General features: G+C 34.1%; 1 protein-coding gene across 3 annotated transcripts in view; it reads left to right on the forward strand.

The window, feature by feature from the left end:
- Positions 1-20,169, forward strand: part of ACBD6 (acyl-CoA binding domain containing 6) — a 196,358-nt gene that overhangs the window by 33,018 nt on the left and 143,171 nt on the right. For all 3 annotated transcript variants that reach the window (XM_051998840.1, XM_051998841.1, XM_051998839.1), the window contains exon 4: positions 13,101-13,183. In XM_051998840.1, the coding sequence (XP_051854800.1) occupies positions 13,101-13,183 (83 nt within the window). The remainder of the gene's footprint in view (positions 1-13,100; positions 13,184-20,169) is intronic.

Genomic DNA, 20,169 nt, shown 5'->3' on the forward strand with positions numbered 1-20,169 from the left:
ATCTAATTAAATCCTGTGGATTTAGGCCACATATAGATTTTTGATCACATGATCCTCTTATTGATAAAAGCCAGTGTCTTACTGGCCTTGTTGAGAGAATGATCTTTCTTAGCCCATAAAGATTCTTGGAGCTGAATATGAGAAAAGGGAATAATCATATTTAGGATAGAGAAAACATGACAGAGTACTTAGCCATTTGTTCATGCAAAATCTTGTCCTTATTTATTAAATCTACTTTATAGAAGATAGAAGGAATTACTTAGTTTGGTAAAACTAGTGTGGAGATATTATATATATATACATACATACATACATACATAAGTGATAATGAATTAATCTTATTTTTTTATTTTCTGTAGTATTTTATTTTCCAAATACATGTAAAGATAGTTTTCAACATCCATTTTTGTAAGACTTTGTATTCCAGATTTTTCTTCTTTCCTTACCTCCCTGCTCCCCAAGACAGCAAACATTCTAATATAGGTTAAATATATATAATTCTTTTAAGCATTTTTCCATTTGTCATGTGCAAGAAAAATCAGAACAGAGGAAAAAAACATGAGAAAGAAAAAACAAAAAGATGAAAATACTAAGCTTCATTCCATATTCAGTCTCCATGGTTTTCTGGATGTAGTTGGCATTTTCCATCTCCAATCTATTGGAATTGCTTTGAATAACTGCATTGCTGAGAAAGGTCAAGTCCTTTACTGTTGATCATCTCATGATCGTCTTGTTACTATGTACAATGCTCTCTTGATTCTTCATTCAGCATTAGTTCATATAAGTTTCTTTCCAGGTTTTTGAATTAATCTTATTAAACCTTTTATACTTTATTCACTGGGAGAAATTCTGACCTAGGAATAACCCATTGGCACCATCTGTTGATACAAACAGCATTAAGCACAGAACTCCTCCCACTTCCCCTTCCCCTTCTATTTCCCCTAGTTCCCTCCCTCTCCCCCCCCCCCCCCCCCGCCCCTTTCCTTTATTCATTCTGTTTTCTTTATGAATGCATTGACCTCCTTTTCCATCTTTGCCTTTTAAACTCTCTTTAAATTCCACCTCAAACACCACATCCACAAATCATACAATGCTAGCTGGATTGCTTTTAATTTTTTTAAGGTTTTAAAAATTTTGTTTAAATTCATTCATTTATTTTTAGCATTTTTTTTTAAATTTAAGTTTGAAATTCTCTTGCCCCTTCTCCTCATTGAGAAGGCAAGAAGTATGATATCCATCAAACCTTTAAAGTTATGAGATATTTCCATATTAACTGTTACTCCCCCCCCCCAAAAAAAAAAAAAGGCTAGAAAAATAAATGGGAAATCTGCATTCAGAGTTGTGTCTCACTGGAGATGGGTAGCATTTTCAATCACGAATCTGTTGGATTTTCTTGGATTATTGTTTTGATCAGAATAGCTAAGTCTTTCCCAATTAATTATTGTTACACTAGAACTATCACTGTTCTAGTATATAGTGTTCTAGTTCTGTTAACTTCACTTTGCATCATTTCATAGAAGTCTTCTCAAGTCTTTCTGAAACTGTCTTGCCTATCATTTCTTCTAGCATATTCATGAGAACCACATTTTGTTCAGACATTCCCCAATTGATGAAAGTCCCACTTTGCTACCACAAAAAAGAACTGCTATAAATATTTTTGTACATATATATCCTTTAAAATTTCTTTGGTATACAAACCTAGTAGTTTTAGTTGTGTCAAAGTATATACACAATTTTATAACTCTTTGAATATAGTTCCAAGAAATTCTCCAGAACAATTGGACTAATTCACAGCTGCACCAGTTGTGCTTTGGTGGTCAGTTTTTTTTTTTCAGTCGTGTCTGACTCATGACTCCATTTGAGATCTTCTTGGCAAGGATACTGGAGTGGTTTGTCATTTTCTTCTGTAGCTCATTTTACAGATAAGGAAACTGAGCTAACAGGATTAAGTGACTTGCCCAGAGTCACATAGCTAGTAAGTGACTGAGTCCAGATTTGAACTCAGGGAGATGAGTTTTCCCATCTTCAGGTCTGGCAGTCCATCTGCTAGGTCATCTAGATGCTCTTTATTAGAAAAACTTGTTATAAAATTACTGTCCCCTTTCAGTTTTCTGCTTTCCTTCTAATAATGGCTGCATTGGTTTTGTTTATTACACTTTTATTTTTGAGTTCTGCCTACAGCAAAGACAATTCTTTATATCTATCAACAGCATTGTCATGAAATGAATATGATGGGATAGTGGGCCATTCCTACCAACTTCTACTCTCTTATTTTTAAAAGTGGTATTTAAAAAAACCATAAATTCAACATGATAGTTTTGAAGCTGATATCTGCTTGTTTGTGGTGGCTTCTCTGTTCTAATTCTTTAAATCTTCTTCTCTTTTCCCTGTGTTATTTTAAATGCTTTGATGACTTTGCTTACTTTTTTTTTTTTGGCTGAGGCAGTTGGGATTAAGCGACTTGCCCAGGGTCACACAGGCAGGAAGTGTTAAGTGTCTGAGACCAGATTTGAACTCAGGTCCTGGTGTTCTATCCACTGCGCCACCTAGCCACCCCTGCTTTTTTTCCTTTTTTAAACATCATCATCAAACTTTTGTTCCTCAGATTTTGCTCCCTAATTTTTAAAAACTGTTTTGAAAAATAAGCACAGTCATCTTCAAAACACATCTACACATTGACTGTGTGTGTGTGTGTGTGTGTGTGTGTGTGTATGTGTGTGTGTGTGTGTGTTCATTTCATACCTGGAATTTCATCACAACTGTTTTGTCATGAGGTTGGTAGCATTGCTTCACTGATCCTCTGGAACAATAATTGGACATTCTATTGATAAGAGTTCTCTTAAGGTTTTCAAAGTTGTTTTTGTTCTCAGGATTGTAGTATCAGTTCATATAAGTCTTTCCATGTTTCAATAGATCCATTCTTTAATTACTTTTTATATAATAAAATTCCATTGCATTTTTATGTCTAAGTTGTTTTGCTATCTCCCATTTGATGGGCACCACATTCTTTCTATTTCTTATGTTACAATAAAAATTTTTTTCTACTAACATATTTATCCATTATGAGTGTTTTCCATATAGCTTAGTGATATCATTAATTCAAATGGTATACTTGACTGTTTGGGTGTAGCTCCAAATTCTTCTCTGGAATGTCTGAACCAGTTCAACATTTCACTAGCAATGCATTAAGATGTCCATTCTTTTTCATCTCTTCCAATGATTGCTGTTTTTCTATTTTGGGTTTGTTTGTTTTATTGTCTTTGACGATCTTAAAGGTTTCAGCATAATCTGAGTTATCGCATTTGCATTTCTCTTATTAATAGAAATTTGGGGCATTTTGAAAAGGTGATTGATATCTTGCCTTTTCTGGAGAGGGGAAGAACTTCTGTTCACTTCTTTTGACCATTTATATATTATGGCAATGGGCATTTGAATTCTTTACCCACATATCTTTGATATTTGGTCTTTATTAGACTAACTTACTACTAAGATTCTGCCCTCCCCCAATTAATTTGTTTCCCTTCTAATTTTACCTGTATTGATTTTGTTTGTATGGAAACTTTATTTAAAGTTATCAGTTTTATCTTCTGTGATTTCTTTGGTCAAGAGTTCTTCCCTTATCTCTTAATGTAAAAAGGTATTTGCTTCCCTGCTGCTCTTGTATTCATTTATGTTATAAACTTTTAATTCTGTCATATATCTGCTCAGAGTTTATTCTGATGCGTGTTATGAGATACTGGTCTAAACTTATTTCTGCCAGACTGTTTTCTGGTTTTCCCAATATTTTCTATCAGCTAATGAGTCTCCTGTTGTTGGGCTATATAGGTTTATCAAATAGTACAATTTACTAAAATAGTAATAATTATTTTTTAATAAATTAGGCATCAATGAATGATTCATTTACTTTTATATCTTGCATACTAATTTATTCTTTTTTTGTTTTTTTAAACTAATGTCAAGTAGTTTTGATGATCATTACTTTGTAAGATATGTTGAAATCTTTTTTTTTATTATAGCTTTTTATTTATAAAACATATGCATGGATAATTTTTCAACTTTGACTCTTGTAAAACCTTCTGTTCCAACTTTTCCTCTTTTCCCTCCCACCCCCTCCCCTAGATGGCAGGTAGTTCAATACAAGTTAAATATGTTAAATTCAATATACATATTTATACAGTTACTTTTGCACAAGAAAAATCGGATCTAGAAAGAAAGTTAAAAAAACCTGAGAGGGAAAACAAAATGCAAGTAGACAATAATAAGAAGAGTGGAAATGCTATGTTGTGGTCCACACTCATTTCCCATAGTTCTTTCTCTGGGTGTAGCTGATTCTCTTTATTACTGAACAATGGAATTGGTTTGAATCATCTCTTTGTTGGAGAGAGCCATATCTGTCAGAATTGATCCTTATATAGTTTTATTGTTGCCATGTATAATGATCTACTGGTTCTGCTCATTTCACTTAGCATCAGTTCATATAAGTCTCTCCAGGCCTCTCTGTATTTATCCTGTTGGTCATTTCTTACAGAACAATAATATTCTGTAATATTCATATACCACAATTTACCCAGCCATTCTCCAATTGATGGGCATCCATTCATTTTCCAGTTTCTGGCCACTACAAACAGGGCTGCCACAAACATTTTTGTACATACAGGTCCCTTTCCCTTCTTTGAGATCTCTTTGGGATGTAATCCTAGTAGAAACACTGCTGGATGAAAGAGTATGCACAGTTTGATAACTTTTTGAGCATAGTTCCAAATTGTTCTCCAGAATGGCTGGATCCATTCACATTTCTACCAACAATGTATCAGTGTCTCAGTCTTCCCATATCCCTTCCAACATTTGTCATTATCTTTTCCTGTCATCCTAGCCAATCTGAGAGGTGTGTAGTGGTATCTCAAGAGTTGTCTTATTTTTCATTTCTCTGATCAGTAATGATTTGGAGCACCTTTTCATATTACTAGAAGATAAGTTGAAATCTTTAACAGCTATTTCTCTTTCCTTCCTACTTTTAAAAATGATTACCTTGAGATTCTTTGTTTTTGTTCCTCCAGATAAGTTTTGGTGTTATTTTATTTAATTTAAAAAATAACTCTTATTAGTTTGCTGGGACATTGAATCTGTATTGTCATTTTTGTTACTTTAGCACAGTATAAACATTAATAAACAATATCTTTCCATTTGTTTATGTTTTCTGTTTTTTCTAACGAGCTTTTTTGTAGTTTTATTCATATAATTCCTATGTATTCATTGATAGATGGGCTCTTATTCTTTAGTTCTTTTGAGTGGACTTTTGCTTTTATTCTCTTCTGATTGAGTTTGATTACTGATAGCCTGAAGGGCTGATGGTTTTTTGAGTTTATTTTATTTCCTGCTCTTTTACTGAAGCTTTTAGTTGTTTCAGTTAATCTTTTAAGTTGAATCTTTAGATTTCTTTTATTTAATCAGTTGTATCACCTCTAAAAGTGCCTGTGCTTATTAGTTTCTTTATTTTGTTTCATTGTAATAACATTCCTAGGACTGTGTTAAATTATGGTTATGACAGCAGACAGCTTTTTATGCCTAAGTTTACTAGAAATCTTTTAACATTTCTTCATTCTCTTTGTCACATTAAAGAATGGTACATTTATACCAATTTTTTGATATATATATACACACACACACATACACGTACATATATATATATTTGATATACATATTTTTTCAAAATCTTTTCCTATTTATAATATTGTGACTGTTAATTTTAAAAAGTGATTATTATAGATTATTATGCATTTATCATTTTCTTAATGTTATACCCATTTTGAATTCCTCCATATTGTATTCAACATAGTCTTAATATAAAATTTGTATGTATATGTGGGGAAGGGGGAGGGCAGACAAGATCATCAGCTCAAATAAATTAAGGAGATTTTTCAAGATAAAAGCAGAAAGGGATTTTATTATCATCTCATGAGAAAGGGTGTCTTCCTCCCAATAAGCAGTCAGATAAGGAGAGGTAAAGCCCAGTTAACAGACAAGAGATATATACAGCCTGGGCTAATACTCTCTATAGGCTGGACCTTGGCTCTGAGTAGCCAGGACAAATGGCCTCACATTCTAAGTCATAAACGAGGAAAAACTTCTAACCCAGCCCCATCTTTAGGATAACTAAATTACCTTATGTGGGAGTTTCAGTGCTGAGGTGGTCCCAACTTAGTCTCACAAAGAAAAGGTCCCATTCCTTGTAAACAAGGTGATCTCTGGAGAAAGCAACCTGGCCCTGGGGCACAACCGGCCTTCACTCAGTCTTTAGAACATTGTCTCCATCTTGTGAGTTGGCTTTCATAGTTCATTTCTTTCATATATGTTTTGTTTAATAAATTTCATTTTGATGCGGTGCTAGTGGTGTGAGAAGGTAGGGAATCCCCTCTGGTTGCGCAGGTCCAATTTGAAATAATGCGCAAACCTGAAAATCTGAGGCAAAAAGGAATTTGATTAGCACTGAGAAACCAGCTTTGCTAGGAAGACAGACTTCTTAGTGGCAAGGTTCTGTCAGGGAAAATGGCAAAGATTAACACTGGGAAGAGAATATCTTCACATGCGCAAGAGTCCTGGCAGGCGACTGTGCCAAGAAGAGAGCTTCCTTGGCAAAGCATAATCTTGTTTTGGATTTCTGCAGAGATTTGGAGTTCAGAATTTTATTAGGGGATCTTTTATTAGCTGTCTGAGACTTGAGCTTCCATTCAAAATTGAATGAGAATCCCCCAATGTTGTCAGTGCCCTCAGGCCTAGATTTCCACTTGAAAAGAGTATTTATCTTGAAGTTTCTAGCCACTCAATAGGAATATCAGGCCCAGATCTCCAACTGAATGAGACCACTTAACTGTGTGACTAGGAGTGGTCCTCCTCTAATCTTCAACTCCATAGAGGCTGCAGCTAGTCCCCTGCCAAGATTTGCAACTGAATGAAACCACTTATCTTGATTCCTTGAGGGTGGGCCTCTCCCAAAGAAGAGTTTCTCAGAGTTCACCTTCATTGCTTCCTCCCCAAAAGTCAAGGGGTGGGGTGTAATGCTGGAGAAACTGAGGCAGGAGAGAGATTAGAGAGTTTTAATATTTTTATTAATGGGAGAGTAAGATTGACTGGACAGGACTCTCGTCTCAGATTATCCAGTCAGACAGAAATAAGTATATTGGGACCAAGGAATCCATATTGGTCCCAGGGCTGGAGGACCCAAAGAATCCAGCGTCCAGCATACGGCTGCCAGCCGCCATTCTCCAGCAATGAATGGAGGAACCCCAACTTCTTAAATACCTTTTTGGAGACAAAGAAGAGAAAGGGAGGGAAAGTTTTTTTATCAGGGAGGGGAAGCCATAAAACCTAAAAATTCCAGAGACAAAGAAGTAAAGATATCATGGGTTATCTTGGAATATTTTAAGGGATATTGTAAATCCATAAAAGAGTCAGGAGATCTACTCTTTTATCTTGCTAATTTATAACCCGAGAGCGAATAATCCTTAGTTTTACTGGGTCAGAGACAGAACAGTTAAGGAAACTGAGACAGGGAAACTGAGTCAGGACAGTTAAAGAGAACTGTGGCATAACAGGGGGACACAATTTGCATCATTTTGATATTGGTCTACAGTATAATTTCTCTTTTTGATCTTTCCCTGGTTTTAATTATTTCCTATCTTATAGAAGCAGTTTGGTATGATGCCATCTTTATTTTTGCAGATAATTTATGTAATATTGTTATTTTATTGTTATTTGAAAATTTGATAAAATTAAATTGTAAGTCATCTCTTTTTTTTCTTTTGGCATTTTATTAACTCTTCAATTTGTTTCTAAAAAAATTTAAGTTGAATTAAATTATTTCTCATTCTGCTAATCTGGTTCTTTTGTATTTTCTGTAAATTTTCATCCATTTCCTTTAAGTTACTCTTATTTTTGCAAGCATGTGATTTAGATAAAATAGTTTTTAATATTTTACTTTATATTTTCTTCCTCTTTTTGTAATGCCGGAGAAACTGAGGCAGGAGAGAGATTAGAGAGTTTAATATTTTATTAATTGGAGAGTAAGATTGACTGGACAGGACTCTCGTCTCAGATTATCCAGTCAGACAGAGATAAGTATACTGGGACCAAGGAATCCATATTGGTCCCAGGGCTGGAGGACCCAAAGAATCCAGCGTCCAGCATACAGCTGCCAGCCGCCATTCTCCAGCAATGAATGGAGGAACAACAACTTCTTAAATACATTTTTGGAGACAAAGAAGAGAAAGGTTTTTTATCAGGGAGGGGAAGCCATAAAACCTAAAAATTCCAGAGACAAAGAAGTAAAGATATCATGGGTTGGTCTTGGAATATTCTAAAGGAATATTGTAAATCCATAAAAAGAATCAGGAGATCTACTCTTTTATCTTGCTAATTTATAACCCAAGAGCGAATAATCCTTAGTTTTACTGGGTCAGAGACAGAACAGTTAAGGTAACTGAGACAGGGAAACTGAGTCAAGACAGTTAAAGAAAACTGTGGCATAACATTTTGAAAATCACCATTTTGAAAAATTTTGATTATAAGAAATTGTTCATTCTCAAAATTAGATTTACTAATGGTTTTTACTTTTTTAAAACCAGGTACTACTAATATTTTATCATTCAAACCATCTTAGTGGTTTAAAATTTTTATCGTTTTCAGAATTCCTATTTTTCTGTTTAGTTTGGGGTTTTATTTGTTGTTTTCTAGGATTTTTTTATTTATATAACCAATTAATTAATATTATTTCTTTTTTGTGGTGAAAATCTGTAGATAGTACTTTTGATTACATTTCAAATGCTGCCAATAATGATGTTTTGTCTCAATGTTGTAATTTTCTTTAATATTATCCATTGCTTTTATGATTTATTCTTTGAACAACAAAATCTTGAGAATTAAATTAGTTTCCATTTTTTCATTTTTCTTCAAATATTCCCTATTAAATATAGTTTATATATTTATGAGCAAGAATCTGTTTAATATTTCTGCTTTCTTATTTTTGAGTTTTTATGCACCACAGCATTATTAATTTTTGTAAATATCCTGTATTCAGGCGAAAAATATACCCAATTATGAGTAATGGTAAGCTTCTCTCTTCTTCAGTCTTACTAAAACCAATAAAATAGGACAAAAAAAAAAGAGGTGCTGTGTTTATCTTTTTTGTCTCGCTCTACTGATCCCTTTCACTACATCCTCTGGAATTTCAGTTCTGTAATAAACAAACCTCCCTTCATTTTTTAATCTCTTCCATTCACACTTATCTATTTTCTCTTTCTGAAATTATCTTTCCACCAAATGAAAATGAATCCTTTGTCATTTTCTTTATTACTACGTATGCATTAATACCCACCTTTTTCTCTGGTTCTTCTTGCATTGGCATGGAACTGCTCTAGATGATTTCATCAGCTCCCATGGATTCAGTTTTTATCTCTATACAGATGATTCTCTGGTTAGTTTATACAACCTTGACCCTCTTCTGACCACATTCTGACTCCATTTATTTTGAACTTGAACTAGCTGTATTGTAGGCATCTTAAATTCATCAGGTTTAAGACTGAACTCATCATCTTTCCCACCAAACTCTCCCTTCTTTCCAACTTCTCTATTGCTGACAAGGGCTCCCCCATGCTCATAATCCATCCTGGTTCCTCATTCTCTCTCATTCTCCGTATCTCAATTATTTGTCAAGTCCTATCCTTCCAATCTTTGTAATGTCTCTCATCACACCCTCTCCTCTTTTCTGACTTGGATGCTATCCGGGTAGGAGCCTTCATCATCACATACCTAGATTATGTAGCATTAGTTTGCTAGCTGGTCTCCCTGAGTCAAGTTTCTCCCTACTCCAATCCATCCTCCATTTAGTTATCAAACTTATTGGTTCCCCTGTTCCCTGTTCCCTGTCAGATCAATAGAAAATTCTGTTTGGCTTTAAAAGCCCATTCACAACCTGGCCCCTTGCTGCTTTTCCAGTCTTTTACTACTACCTTACTGTCTTCCACATACTCTGTGATCCAGTGCCCGAGTGGGCAGTTTATTGTATGAAAACTTCCCTTACCCACACACATCCCAGATCTCTGGGATGTTCTTCCTCCTCATCTCTGGCTTCCTTTAAGTCTTAGCTAAAATCCTGTCTTCTACAGAAAGCCTTTCCTTCTTTAATAACCTCTGTGCTGACCTTCTGAGATACCTTCAAGTTACCATGTCTGTATTTTGTTTGTAGTTCGTCACTTGTCTATTATTACCTCATTAAATTGTAAGCTTCTGTACAAGAAAAAGTATTTTTGCCTTTATTTGTATTCCCAATTCTTAGCAGAGTACCTGACATGTACTAGATTCTTAAAAATGCTGGATGACTACTTTTTGGTTCCTCATTTTCTTCTTTAAAAATTCTTCTGGAATTTAATAGACGATCAAAATTTCTACTTTTAGTGCTTCTTGATAAAATATTTATAGATGGTAACATTTAACTACGCATACCCCACCTCCCAATTTCTATATTTTTCTATACATCCCTTTTCAATTAAGCATACTTTTAAGATTCCTAGACATTTTTGAGTTTATGTTTTATTTTTTCATATATTGTATATTTATAACTTTAAAAAATAATTTGAAATAAAAATATTTTAGAAATAATTTTGTGGAATTCAATTATTTTATCACATTTTATTGATTTCATCATAAAAACTTATGTTAAGCAGTAAGACAATAGGTATTAACAAAGTACAGAATATTTGAAAAGAAAGATTATTTTACTTTTCCTTTAAGATAAGCCACTTAGTATGAAGAACTTTATAGGATATATATATATATATATATATATATATATGTATATATATATATATATATATAGTTTTGTAAATATAATAAATCAATTTCAGTGATCTTTTAGTGGTTAATTGTAGTTTTTTAAAGTTTTTATCCCTGAGATATGATTTTATTTATTTTTTTCTTTCTTTTTTCTTTTTTCTTTTTTCTTTTTTTTTCTTTTTTTTTTTTAGGAAGGCAGGAAAAATGGAAACTTAAGGAATGAAAAAAAAAAATTAAACTTGTAACCTCATTGCCCCAAAGACATGTTTTAATGTAAATTATGAGAAAAGTATTTATTAATTTGACTTCAGAAAAACAAAGTATGAGCCATTTAGATTAAGACTTATATAGTTCATTAGATAGGATAGAGCTGGAGGAAATCTCAGAAATCACCTAGTATAATGTTTTCATGTAATACTTGAGGGACTTTTGAAGTGCAGGAAGGAAAGCCAACTTGATAATCACTAATTAAACATTTTTAGCCCAAATCATTACTTTTTTTTTTGTTTTTTGGCTGAGGCAATTGGGGTTAAGTGACTTGCCCAGGGTCACACACCCAGGATGTGTTAAGAATTGTATACTTGGAGATAGAAATCAACATAAAGATTTCTTTGTTTTTGCATAATTATAAAGCAAAGTCTCTACTGAAAAAGACAGGAACTGATTATAAATCCTCTGTATATATCACTTGGAAAGTATTTGGGGAAAAGTTTGTGTTTTTTTCTAATGTAAAAGAGATTAAGTTTTACTTTACTAAATATGTTGGATTCTGGATCAGTTACCTGCCAATTTGGAATCTTATATCTTGATTGCTGAAGCAGCAGAAAAATGGTTTAATAGATTCTAAGTAAAGGAAATGGAATTAGTTCCCTTGGATTTCACAAAAGACATTCAGTCTACATGGTAACTGGGGTCGAGGGGCAATAAAAATAGGATTAAAAATAGTCAAAGTTAGCCTGAAAAGTATCAATTTGATAGGTGAGAGAATAGTCTATTTTAAGCAGTTTCATATAGGATCGAATCTCATTATGGCAGAATTTTTGGTATCTGATTTGTCTACTAAGATCTTTCTGGAACAGAAATGATTAGACTCTAAACTGAAGCTCCAAAATAATATCTAGTATTTTATTGTGTCTTAAGATTTGCCAAGGAGTGTATATTTTATCAAAACAACAACCTTGTGAAAGTGATGCTCTTATTATCCACATTTTATAACTGAGGAAACTGAATTTGAGAAAGATTTATTGATTTGCCCAGGGTCACATAACTAGTAAACAGATAAGAGGATTTGAGGTCTTTTTGATTCCATCCAACATTCTATTCACTGTGCTACTTAGCTATCCTATCTGATAATTAGAATTTTCTACTTTAAGAAGCTTTATAAAAATTTTATAGATACAATAATTATTATATCAGTCTGTTTCTGTAACAATTTTCAGTTTTTCAGACTTAATTAGAGTTGCCTTTTACTTACTGAAGTTAGAAAATATTTATTAGAGATACCTTTGCCCTCATTGTTTGATGAAACTACTGCAAGATTCTCATGAGTGTAATTTATCTTGGAGATAGGAGAAACTCATTTAAGGAAAAATCTGGTTGGACTTTTATCTTCAGTGTATTTCTCTTTAACTTTTATAATGTTTCCTTGCTTAAAACAAACTTAAGAGCAACTTTTTAATAAGAATTTGATTTATAAACTTTTTTCTCCCTATCATCACCATCACTAATCACATGGCATTTATATATCATTTTACTATGTGTTGGGCACAGTGCTAAGCAATTTACAGTTATTATCTCATTTGATCCTTACAACAACCTTGGGAGGTAGGTGCCATTGTTATTCCCGTTTTGTAGTTTAGGAAACTGAGGCTGGCAGAGATAAAAGTGACTTGCCCAGGACCACATACAGTTAATAAGTATCTGAGTCTGGATTTGAATTCATTTCTATTCCAGGCTCAGTGCTCTGTCTATTGTGCCACCTAACTGCTCAGTTTTTTTTTTTTTTAAGTTATTCTTGTGTAAAATCAGATATTTCTTTTAATATACTCATGTTTAATAATATTTCAAATTTCCTTACTAAGCCATATTTTGCAATTAAATACGCTATGTTGAGAGGTAACTAACATGTAAGTTGCTTCTGGGAGCAATACTGTCCTTGCCCTACAATCATAAATGACAGGATGTGAAAAACTCTCACTTTTCAGCAAAATGATTTTTTAAGAGTATCCTTGAATCATATTTTGATATCATGTTTTTTATTTCTTTTCTTTCAGATACCAGAGAAAAAAGGGAAAGAAGTAAATACTGGATTTGGTGGACCAGTTGTTAGTTCTTTGTATCAAGAAGAAACTATCAGGTAAATTTCTCTTGTGGCTTTAGGGTAACAGTGAAATTAAATATCTATATATGTACATATACATGATCTATAGATATTTATAGCTTTGGAGACATATAGGTAGGGGTGTGTGTGTGTTCATCTGTGTGCATGTTATGTGTTTATGTATATAAAATTTGTGAATATTAATTTGGTAACACTCCTAATAGGATAATAAATGACAAGAAAGAACTTTTTAAATCCCTAATCTTTTAAAGAGTTTAGAGTCTATATCAATCTTTGCCACCATGGATAGAGTTTTCTATATGATAGAACCTGAAACTATAATTTTTTTTAATTGATACTTATTTTTCCTTCTACATACTTTGTTTTTTTAAAGGATTTAATTTTCTTAGTTCATTAACTAGGCACTTGGATCCATTTTCTTTAGAGTAAATTAGAACTAACCTTACATTAGTGAATAAAATTATGTGAATATAGCTGTTTCAAATGTAAGCTATCCTGAATTTCTAGTTATTTGAGAAATATCACTAATGCTCTAGTTTTTAAAACAAAAATAAGATATAATGAAGCTAATGAAGGTGGTTGAGATACAGTTTCTGGTTCCCTTACTTAGTATAGTGCCTAGTACTTAGTAAAGGCTTAATAAATGCTTCATAATTTGCCTACTACTTACTTTTGATTTGGTTTGTGATGAAATCTACAAATTTTCAAAATTGACTTCTAATAAATTTGTTATGAACAGCTTCTTGTAGATTTTTATAGAGTGTGGATTAAAGCATCATTTTCTGCATTTTGGGTACAGATTTTCTGGGGCGGTGGGGGATCATTAAATTAAATTGACCTAGTCATCTTCTGCTAAGAAAGAAAAAATGCAGGACAGAAAAACCTCTCACCAAATGTAATGTCCAGACTAGCTCTCTGGAGGATATCAGGATCAACCCGAGTTGTTGGTCTTAGTAGAGGAGTGAAGGAGGCAGGAGGGCCACCATGAGGCTGGTCAAAGACACAGTCCAGAGTCTGGAATCTGGAGCCTGAAGTTTTCTCTGTGTCTGTAGTTGAGAGGCTTATTCCAAGTCCTTCCAGTCCTTAAATACTTCAGTACGATTATGTCATTAGAGCACACTGAGTATGTGCCAACTGTAGCTATTACATCACACTAAGTATATACTTAACGATAAGTACCCTGCTGACCTAGATTCAAGTATACCTTTTCACAGTTTTGGCCCTCTACTTTGATGTCATTTTTGAGTTGTGATTTGTAGTATTCTCTGATAATAGACAAAATTCCATAGTCCAGATTAAGCAAATGTTCATAGTTGAAGAAAAAAATCTCAAAACAATAGAAACTTAAAATGTTGGAGCAATCTAGAGAATCATTTCCCTTAAACAAATCATTTCTTCTTCAGCCATCTCCTCTAAGGATGTTTCTTTCTATGTGTCAGAAGTGAAATCTGGAGAGATTTCACATTACTGACATAATCCAGAACATTTCTTTACCTCACTTTTTACCTGGTCCTATCCTAGTCACTTAGGGAGAGTGGAAACTGGCTTTAATGGTGTGGCCACAGTCTCACCCTTGGCTGGTCATTGACTAATTTACCCTCCCTTGATTTTCATTTTATTTTCTCAGAGAAGGTGATTATGCTTTTGATAAAGGCAAAAAGGGATTTGGGGTAGGACATTTTTTCAGAATTGTTGGTTAAAGAAAGATACTCATAAATTTTTCTGACTCAAAGGGGAACCAGGCCTCTTAATTAAAATGCATAGTAATGAAAAGATGCTTATACTTCCATGAGAGCCAAGGAAAGTTAGAATACCAAGAACTAGAGTATTGCTTATGAATGGCTCAATGTACTTTTAGTTCTTATTCTCAGAATTTATTTAATAGTTATTTCTGAAATACATCTTTAAGTATTTATTTAGTTTACCACTTAGGTGCTAGAAGGATGAAAATAACAATATGGCTTAGAAGAACAGTAGATTTAGCATGTGAGAATTAAAAAAAAAGCAGGGATATTTATTCATTTTCACAAGTAGTTTAATTTTAAAAGCGTTAGACTTGATTGGAAAATCTGAATTTGAGTCTTTCATCTCATTTGATCTTTTGCCACAATCTGTGAGGTAGGTGCTATTATTATTTTATACTTGAGAAAAGTGAGATAGAGGTTAAATGACTTGACCAGAATCAGACCAGTGTCTGAAGTCAGGCCTTTCCAACTCCATGTCTAGCACTTTATCTACCATGCCATCAGCTGTCTCTAAGGTTAACTAACTTCTGCACGTGAGGAGGGATGTATTAAAGGGCTCGTTGTTGTTCAGTTATTCAGTCATGCCTGATCCTTCAAGCTCCCACGTGGAGTTTTCTTGGCACAGATACCAGAGTACTTTGCCATTTTCTTCTCCAGGGAATTCAGGCTATCAGAGGGTCACTGGCTTGCCCAGGGTCACAGAGCTAGTGAGTTGTGAGGTCGGATTTGAACTGAGTTCTTCCTGACTTTAGTCTTGAGCCACCTCGATGCTTCTCTTAAATGGTTAGAAGAGTGTTTGGTCCCTTGGCCCAGGATAGAATCCATCAGTGTCATTCTTACCTCCAGGTCTGTTGTGAGGGTAAACAAGGTTTGTAACATGCTCTGAGACCTTTGACAAAAGGTGATACTGATTTGCTAAAGACACTTCCATCCCAAATATTTACAAACTATTTATGCTATTTGTACCCCAGTTTTTGAGTTATAATTTTTAACAGAGCTCTCTGAACTCGTATTGGTCTGGTCAACTGCAATTGGACTTAGCTATGCTGTACATTGACCAGACTATAGTTATGTCAGTTAGGATCTTTTTCTTGAATGGAAGGACAACAACCAATTGATATTTAGGGTTCCAAAATGAATCCACTTAAAGATGTTCTAAATTTTATTTGTTCTTAAAAAAAAGTTATATTAGAATTTATCTCCTTATGATTTAGAAGATGTTATTATGTCATTAGTTTTTATTTAGTATTCTAAGTTACTACTACACATTCAGAGTATTTTTCTGCCTTGAGTCATTCTGCCATCTGTAAACACCTATAACTACAGCAAAAAAGCCAGAACTCTGCTTCAAGATTCTCTTTCTCCCAACAGTAGCCCTATGGCTGAGTCTCCCTGACCCCGTGGTCCCCATATGTGGTGTCTTGTAAACAGGAGGTACTTAATTAACACTTGTTGACTTGACATTTATTGTCATATGATTCAACTGTGGAAAAACCCTTTCCCTTGCCAATCCCTGGGTTGTCATTCCCAGTGTCCCAACCCTCTAATACCCAATAACACCTCCCCCCCCCCCCCATTTTTGCTTACCATTATGACTTTTAGCCTGCCACTACATCTCACTCCCTTCTTCGAACATTAAGAAGTTGAGGATATCAGCAATGCTGTATAGGGGATCTCTAGAGGGTGTTGTCAGATTTATACCAGATTCAGGAATTCTTGGCTTAGCTATATAGCTGATAGAATCCTGAATTTTGGAATCAATTGGTCAGTCAATAGTCGTTAATTACCTAGTAATGGCATGTCTGCTCCCTAATAAATAAGCTTACTTTCATTTTAATCCTCTCCCTTTCTTGTGTCTTCTGACATTAACTGAGATGTGGCTTCCCCTTGTTGACTCTGCCACATCCCTGGCCAAACATTCTTGTTATCCATTGTACTTTCTCTCCTACCACTATTGGCATATAGGGATGTTGAAGTAACTCTTTGCTTCCCCACTGCCATTTCCAGACTCTCCCTTGACACCGTCACTCAGCAGCCTCTTCTTAGGAGGTTCACACTGTTCTTGTTTATCATGCAATTCAGATCTGGTGGCCATTATCTGTTGGCCCTCCAGGACCTTCTTCCTTCCTTTCTTCTTCAAGGTATCTATTACCCTAGCTAATGGCCTTTCTGCACTCCTCATCTCCTTCTTTCATGTGTAGGAGCCTTAAATATACATATTATTCCCTTATGCCCTGTCTTTCTAGTTTCTCAGTCTCCTCAGATCTCATAACCAGATGCTGTCACCCATGAGTTTTCCACTTCTATGTTTTTTTGACTCTGAAATTTCTTTACGTGATCATAATATTCCACTAGTCTGCCTTTTTCTGTGCTTTATAATTCCTAACCCTGTTCTTCATTTTCACAGTAATTTACATTACTTTCACTTCTAGGTTCTTTTCCATGCCATCTCTCTGCTGACTATACTCTTCTCTTTCCTCACGAAGCCCCTTTGGCAATAAGTTTAATAGTGTCCCATACATTGGAGTCCCTTGCTGTCCTATCCCAGTCATGCCCTTTCAGACACCATCCTGGTTTTGTTCCCACCTTCCACTATCTTTGCTTTTATTTTACATGCTGCAGAATGGAAGTAACAAAGCCATATGACTGCATCCACGAAATTTTATATTATGTGAGAAATAAATCGTTTGGATCAATTTGATAGAATTATATAAAAGTTTCTGTAAATTAGGTCCCAGAGCTGTGAGCTACAGATTTTAAGTTGGTGATCTTAGGAGTTCCCATGGGTTTCAGTTACTATACAGTAACTATATATATATATATCCATCTATTTATCCAATCTTAACTTCTCTCCTTATCCTTGTTGTCTTTTAAGGGTCTTGGACTCATTATGTGCAAAGTAAAACTCGTCTTTTCTACCAAATCCTTTCCCTCTTCTAAATTTTCCTATTTTTTTAAAAGAATATTCTTATTTTTCTCAATTACGTGAAAAAACAATTTTTAACATTTATAAAACAATTGTGAATTCCAAATTTTCTCCCTTCTCCTTTGATATATAATATACATGTAATCTTTGCTATAGATTATATACATTACATTTGCAGTGTCTTTTGCAAAACTTTTCCTTATTAGTCAAGATAATATAGACCAAAAAAAAAAAAAAAAAAAAAAAACCCGACAAGAAAAATAAAGTTTTTTAAAAAGTACTCAGTATTCTGTATTCAAACTTTAGCAATTCTTTCTCTGAAGGTGGATAATATTTTTCATCATAAGTTTTTTAAAATCATCTTGGATCGAATAATTAAGTCATTCACAATTGATTCTCATATAGTATTACTATTACTGTATACAGTGATCTCTTGGCTCTGCTACTTCACTTTATGTCAGTTCATATAAGTCTTACCAGGTTTTTCTGAAATTATGTTGCTTGGCATTTCTTATAGAACAACAGTGTTATGTCACAATCATATACCCACAATTTGCTCAATCATTCCACAATCGGTAGGTATGCCCTTAATTTGCAATTTGTAACCATTCTTAGCCACATATTTTTGTACACATTCTTTAATCTCTTTGAAATACAAACCTAGTAGTGATATTGCTGAGTCAAAAGGTATGCACAGTTCTTTAGTCCTTGGACATTGTTCCAAATTGCTCTCTAGAATGGTTGGATCAATTCACAATTCCATCAAGAATGCATTAGTGATCCAGTTTTTTTTGTCTCTTCCAACATTTGTCTTTTCCTTTTTTCATATTTTCCAGTGACAGATGTGGTGGTTCCTGAGAGTTGTTACAATTTGAAGTTCTCTAATTTATAGTGATTTAGAGCATTTTAAAAAATATGACTATAGATTGCTTTGATTTCTTCTGAAACTTTCTGTTCATATCCTTTTACTATTTGTCAGTTGGAAAATTAGTTGTAGAATTATAAATTTAATTCAGTTCTCTATATGTTTTTGAAATAAGGCCATTATCAGAGAAACTTGCTGAAATTTTTGTTTCCCCCAGTTTTCAGCTTTCCTTCTAATCTTGGCTTGACTGGCTTTGTGTGAATTTTTCTTTTTTTTTTTAAATAATTTTTTATGTCCAAAATACATGCAAGGATAGTTTTCAGCATTCACACTTGCAAATCTTGTAGTCCATATTTTTCTCCCTTCCTTCCCCCTACCCCGTACCCTTGCCAAGACAGCATGCAATCTAATATATGTTAAACATATGTAATCTTTCTATACATATTTCCACATTGTCATGCTGCATAAGAAAAATCAGATCAAAAAGAAAGAAATGAGAAAACAAAGCAAAGAAACAATAACAGAAAAGATGAAAATACTATGTTGTGATCCATTTTCAGTCCCTTCTCTGCAAATGGCTCTCCCCATCATGAGTCTATTGGAATTGGTCTGAGTCACCTCAGTGTTGAAAAGAACCACATCCATCAGAGTTGATCATCGTGTAGTCTTGTTGCTGTGGTCAATGTTCTCTTGGTTCTATTGCTTTCACTTAGCATCAGTTCATTAAGTCTCTCCAGGCTTCTCTGAAATCATCCTGCTGATTGTTTCTTAATAGAACAATAATATTCTATAGCATTCATATACCATAACTTACTCAGTTATGGAAATTCAATGCAGCTTGGCCCTGTACCCATTTCCTGCATAGGGTGGGGCTGTTGGAAGAGACCAATCCTTTGCTATTATTTTACAAGTGAAATTGCAGAGACCCATAGATTCTGTGTAGCTTATCTTAAATAGGTTATACTACTTCTTTTCTGGTACTCTATCAGTCATCCAACCACCCAGTTAGCATTTATTAAGCACCTCCTAAGTGTCAGAAAGCCTGCAAGGGGCAGCAGATACAAGTATACCCCATTTTGGCAGTGGAGTCAACAAAATATGTTATTTATGTACATAAAAATAATAAATACAAATTTCTCACAAGTAATTTAATGTGAGGTATTTTAGGAGAGAAAGCAGTAGCAGGGGCAGCAGGAAAGACTTTTTGCAAAAGAGAATGGCAGAGGCTTAAAGGAAGAGAGAGACTTAATGAGGGAAAGGTGAGGAGGGAGTTCATAGCAAGCTTGTAGAACTATCAGAGTAAAGGAATGGAGTTGAGAGATTGAATAAAAATTTGACTGGATAGCCAAGTACCTGTGGGTATGGGAGAATACTGTACTATGCGAGTTGAAAGATAGGTGAAGGCTAAGTTGTAAAATGCTTAAAAAGCTACAGAAAGGAAATTATATTTGATCCTAGGGGTAAT

Source organism: Antechinus flavipes, chromosome 4 (genome assembly GCF_016432865.1).
Source record: "Antechinus flavipes isolate AdamAnt ecotype Samford, QLD, Australia chromosome 4, AdamAnt_v2, whole genome shotgun sequence".
Lineage (NCBI taxonomy): Eukaryota > Metazoa > Chordata > Mammalia > Dasyuromorphia > Dasyuridae > Antechinus > Antechinus flavipes.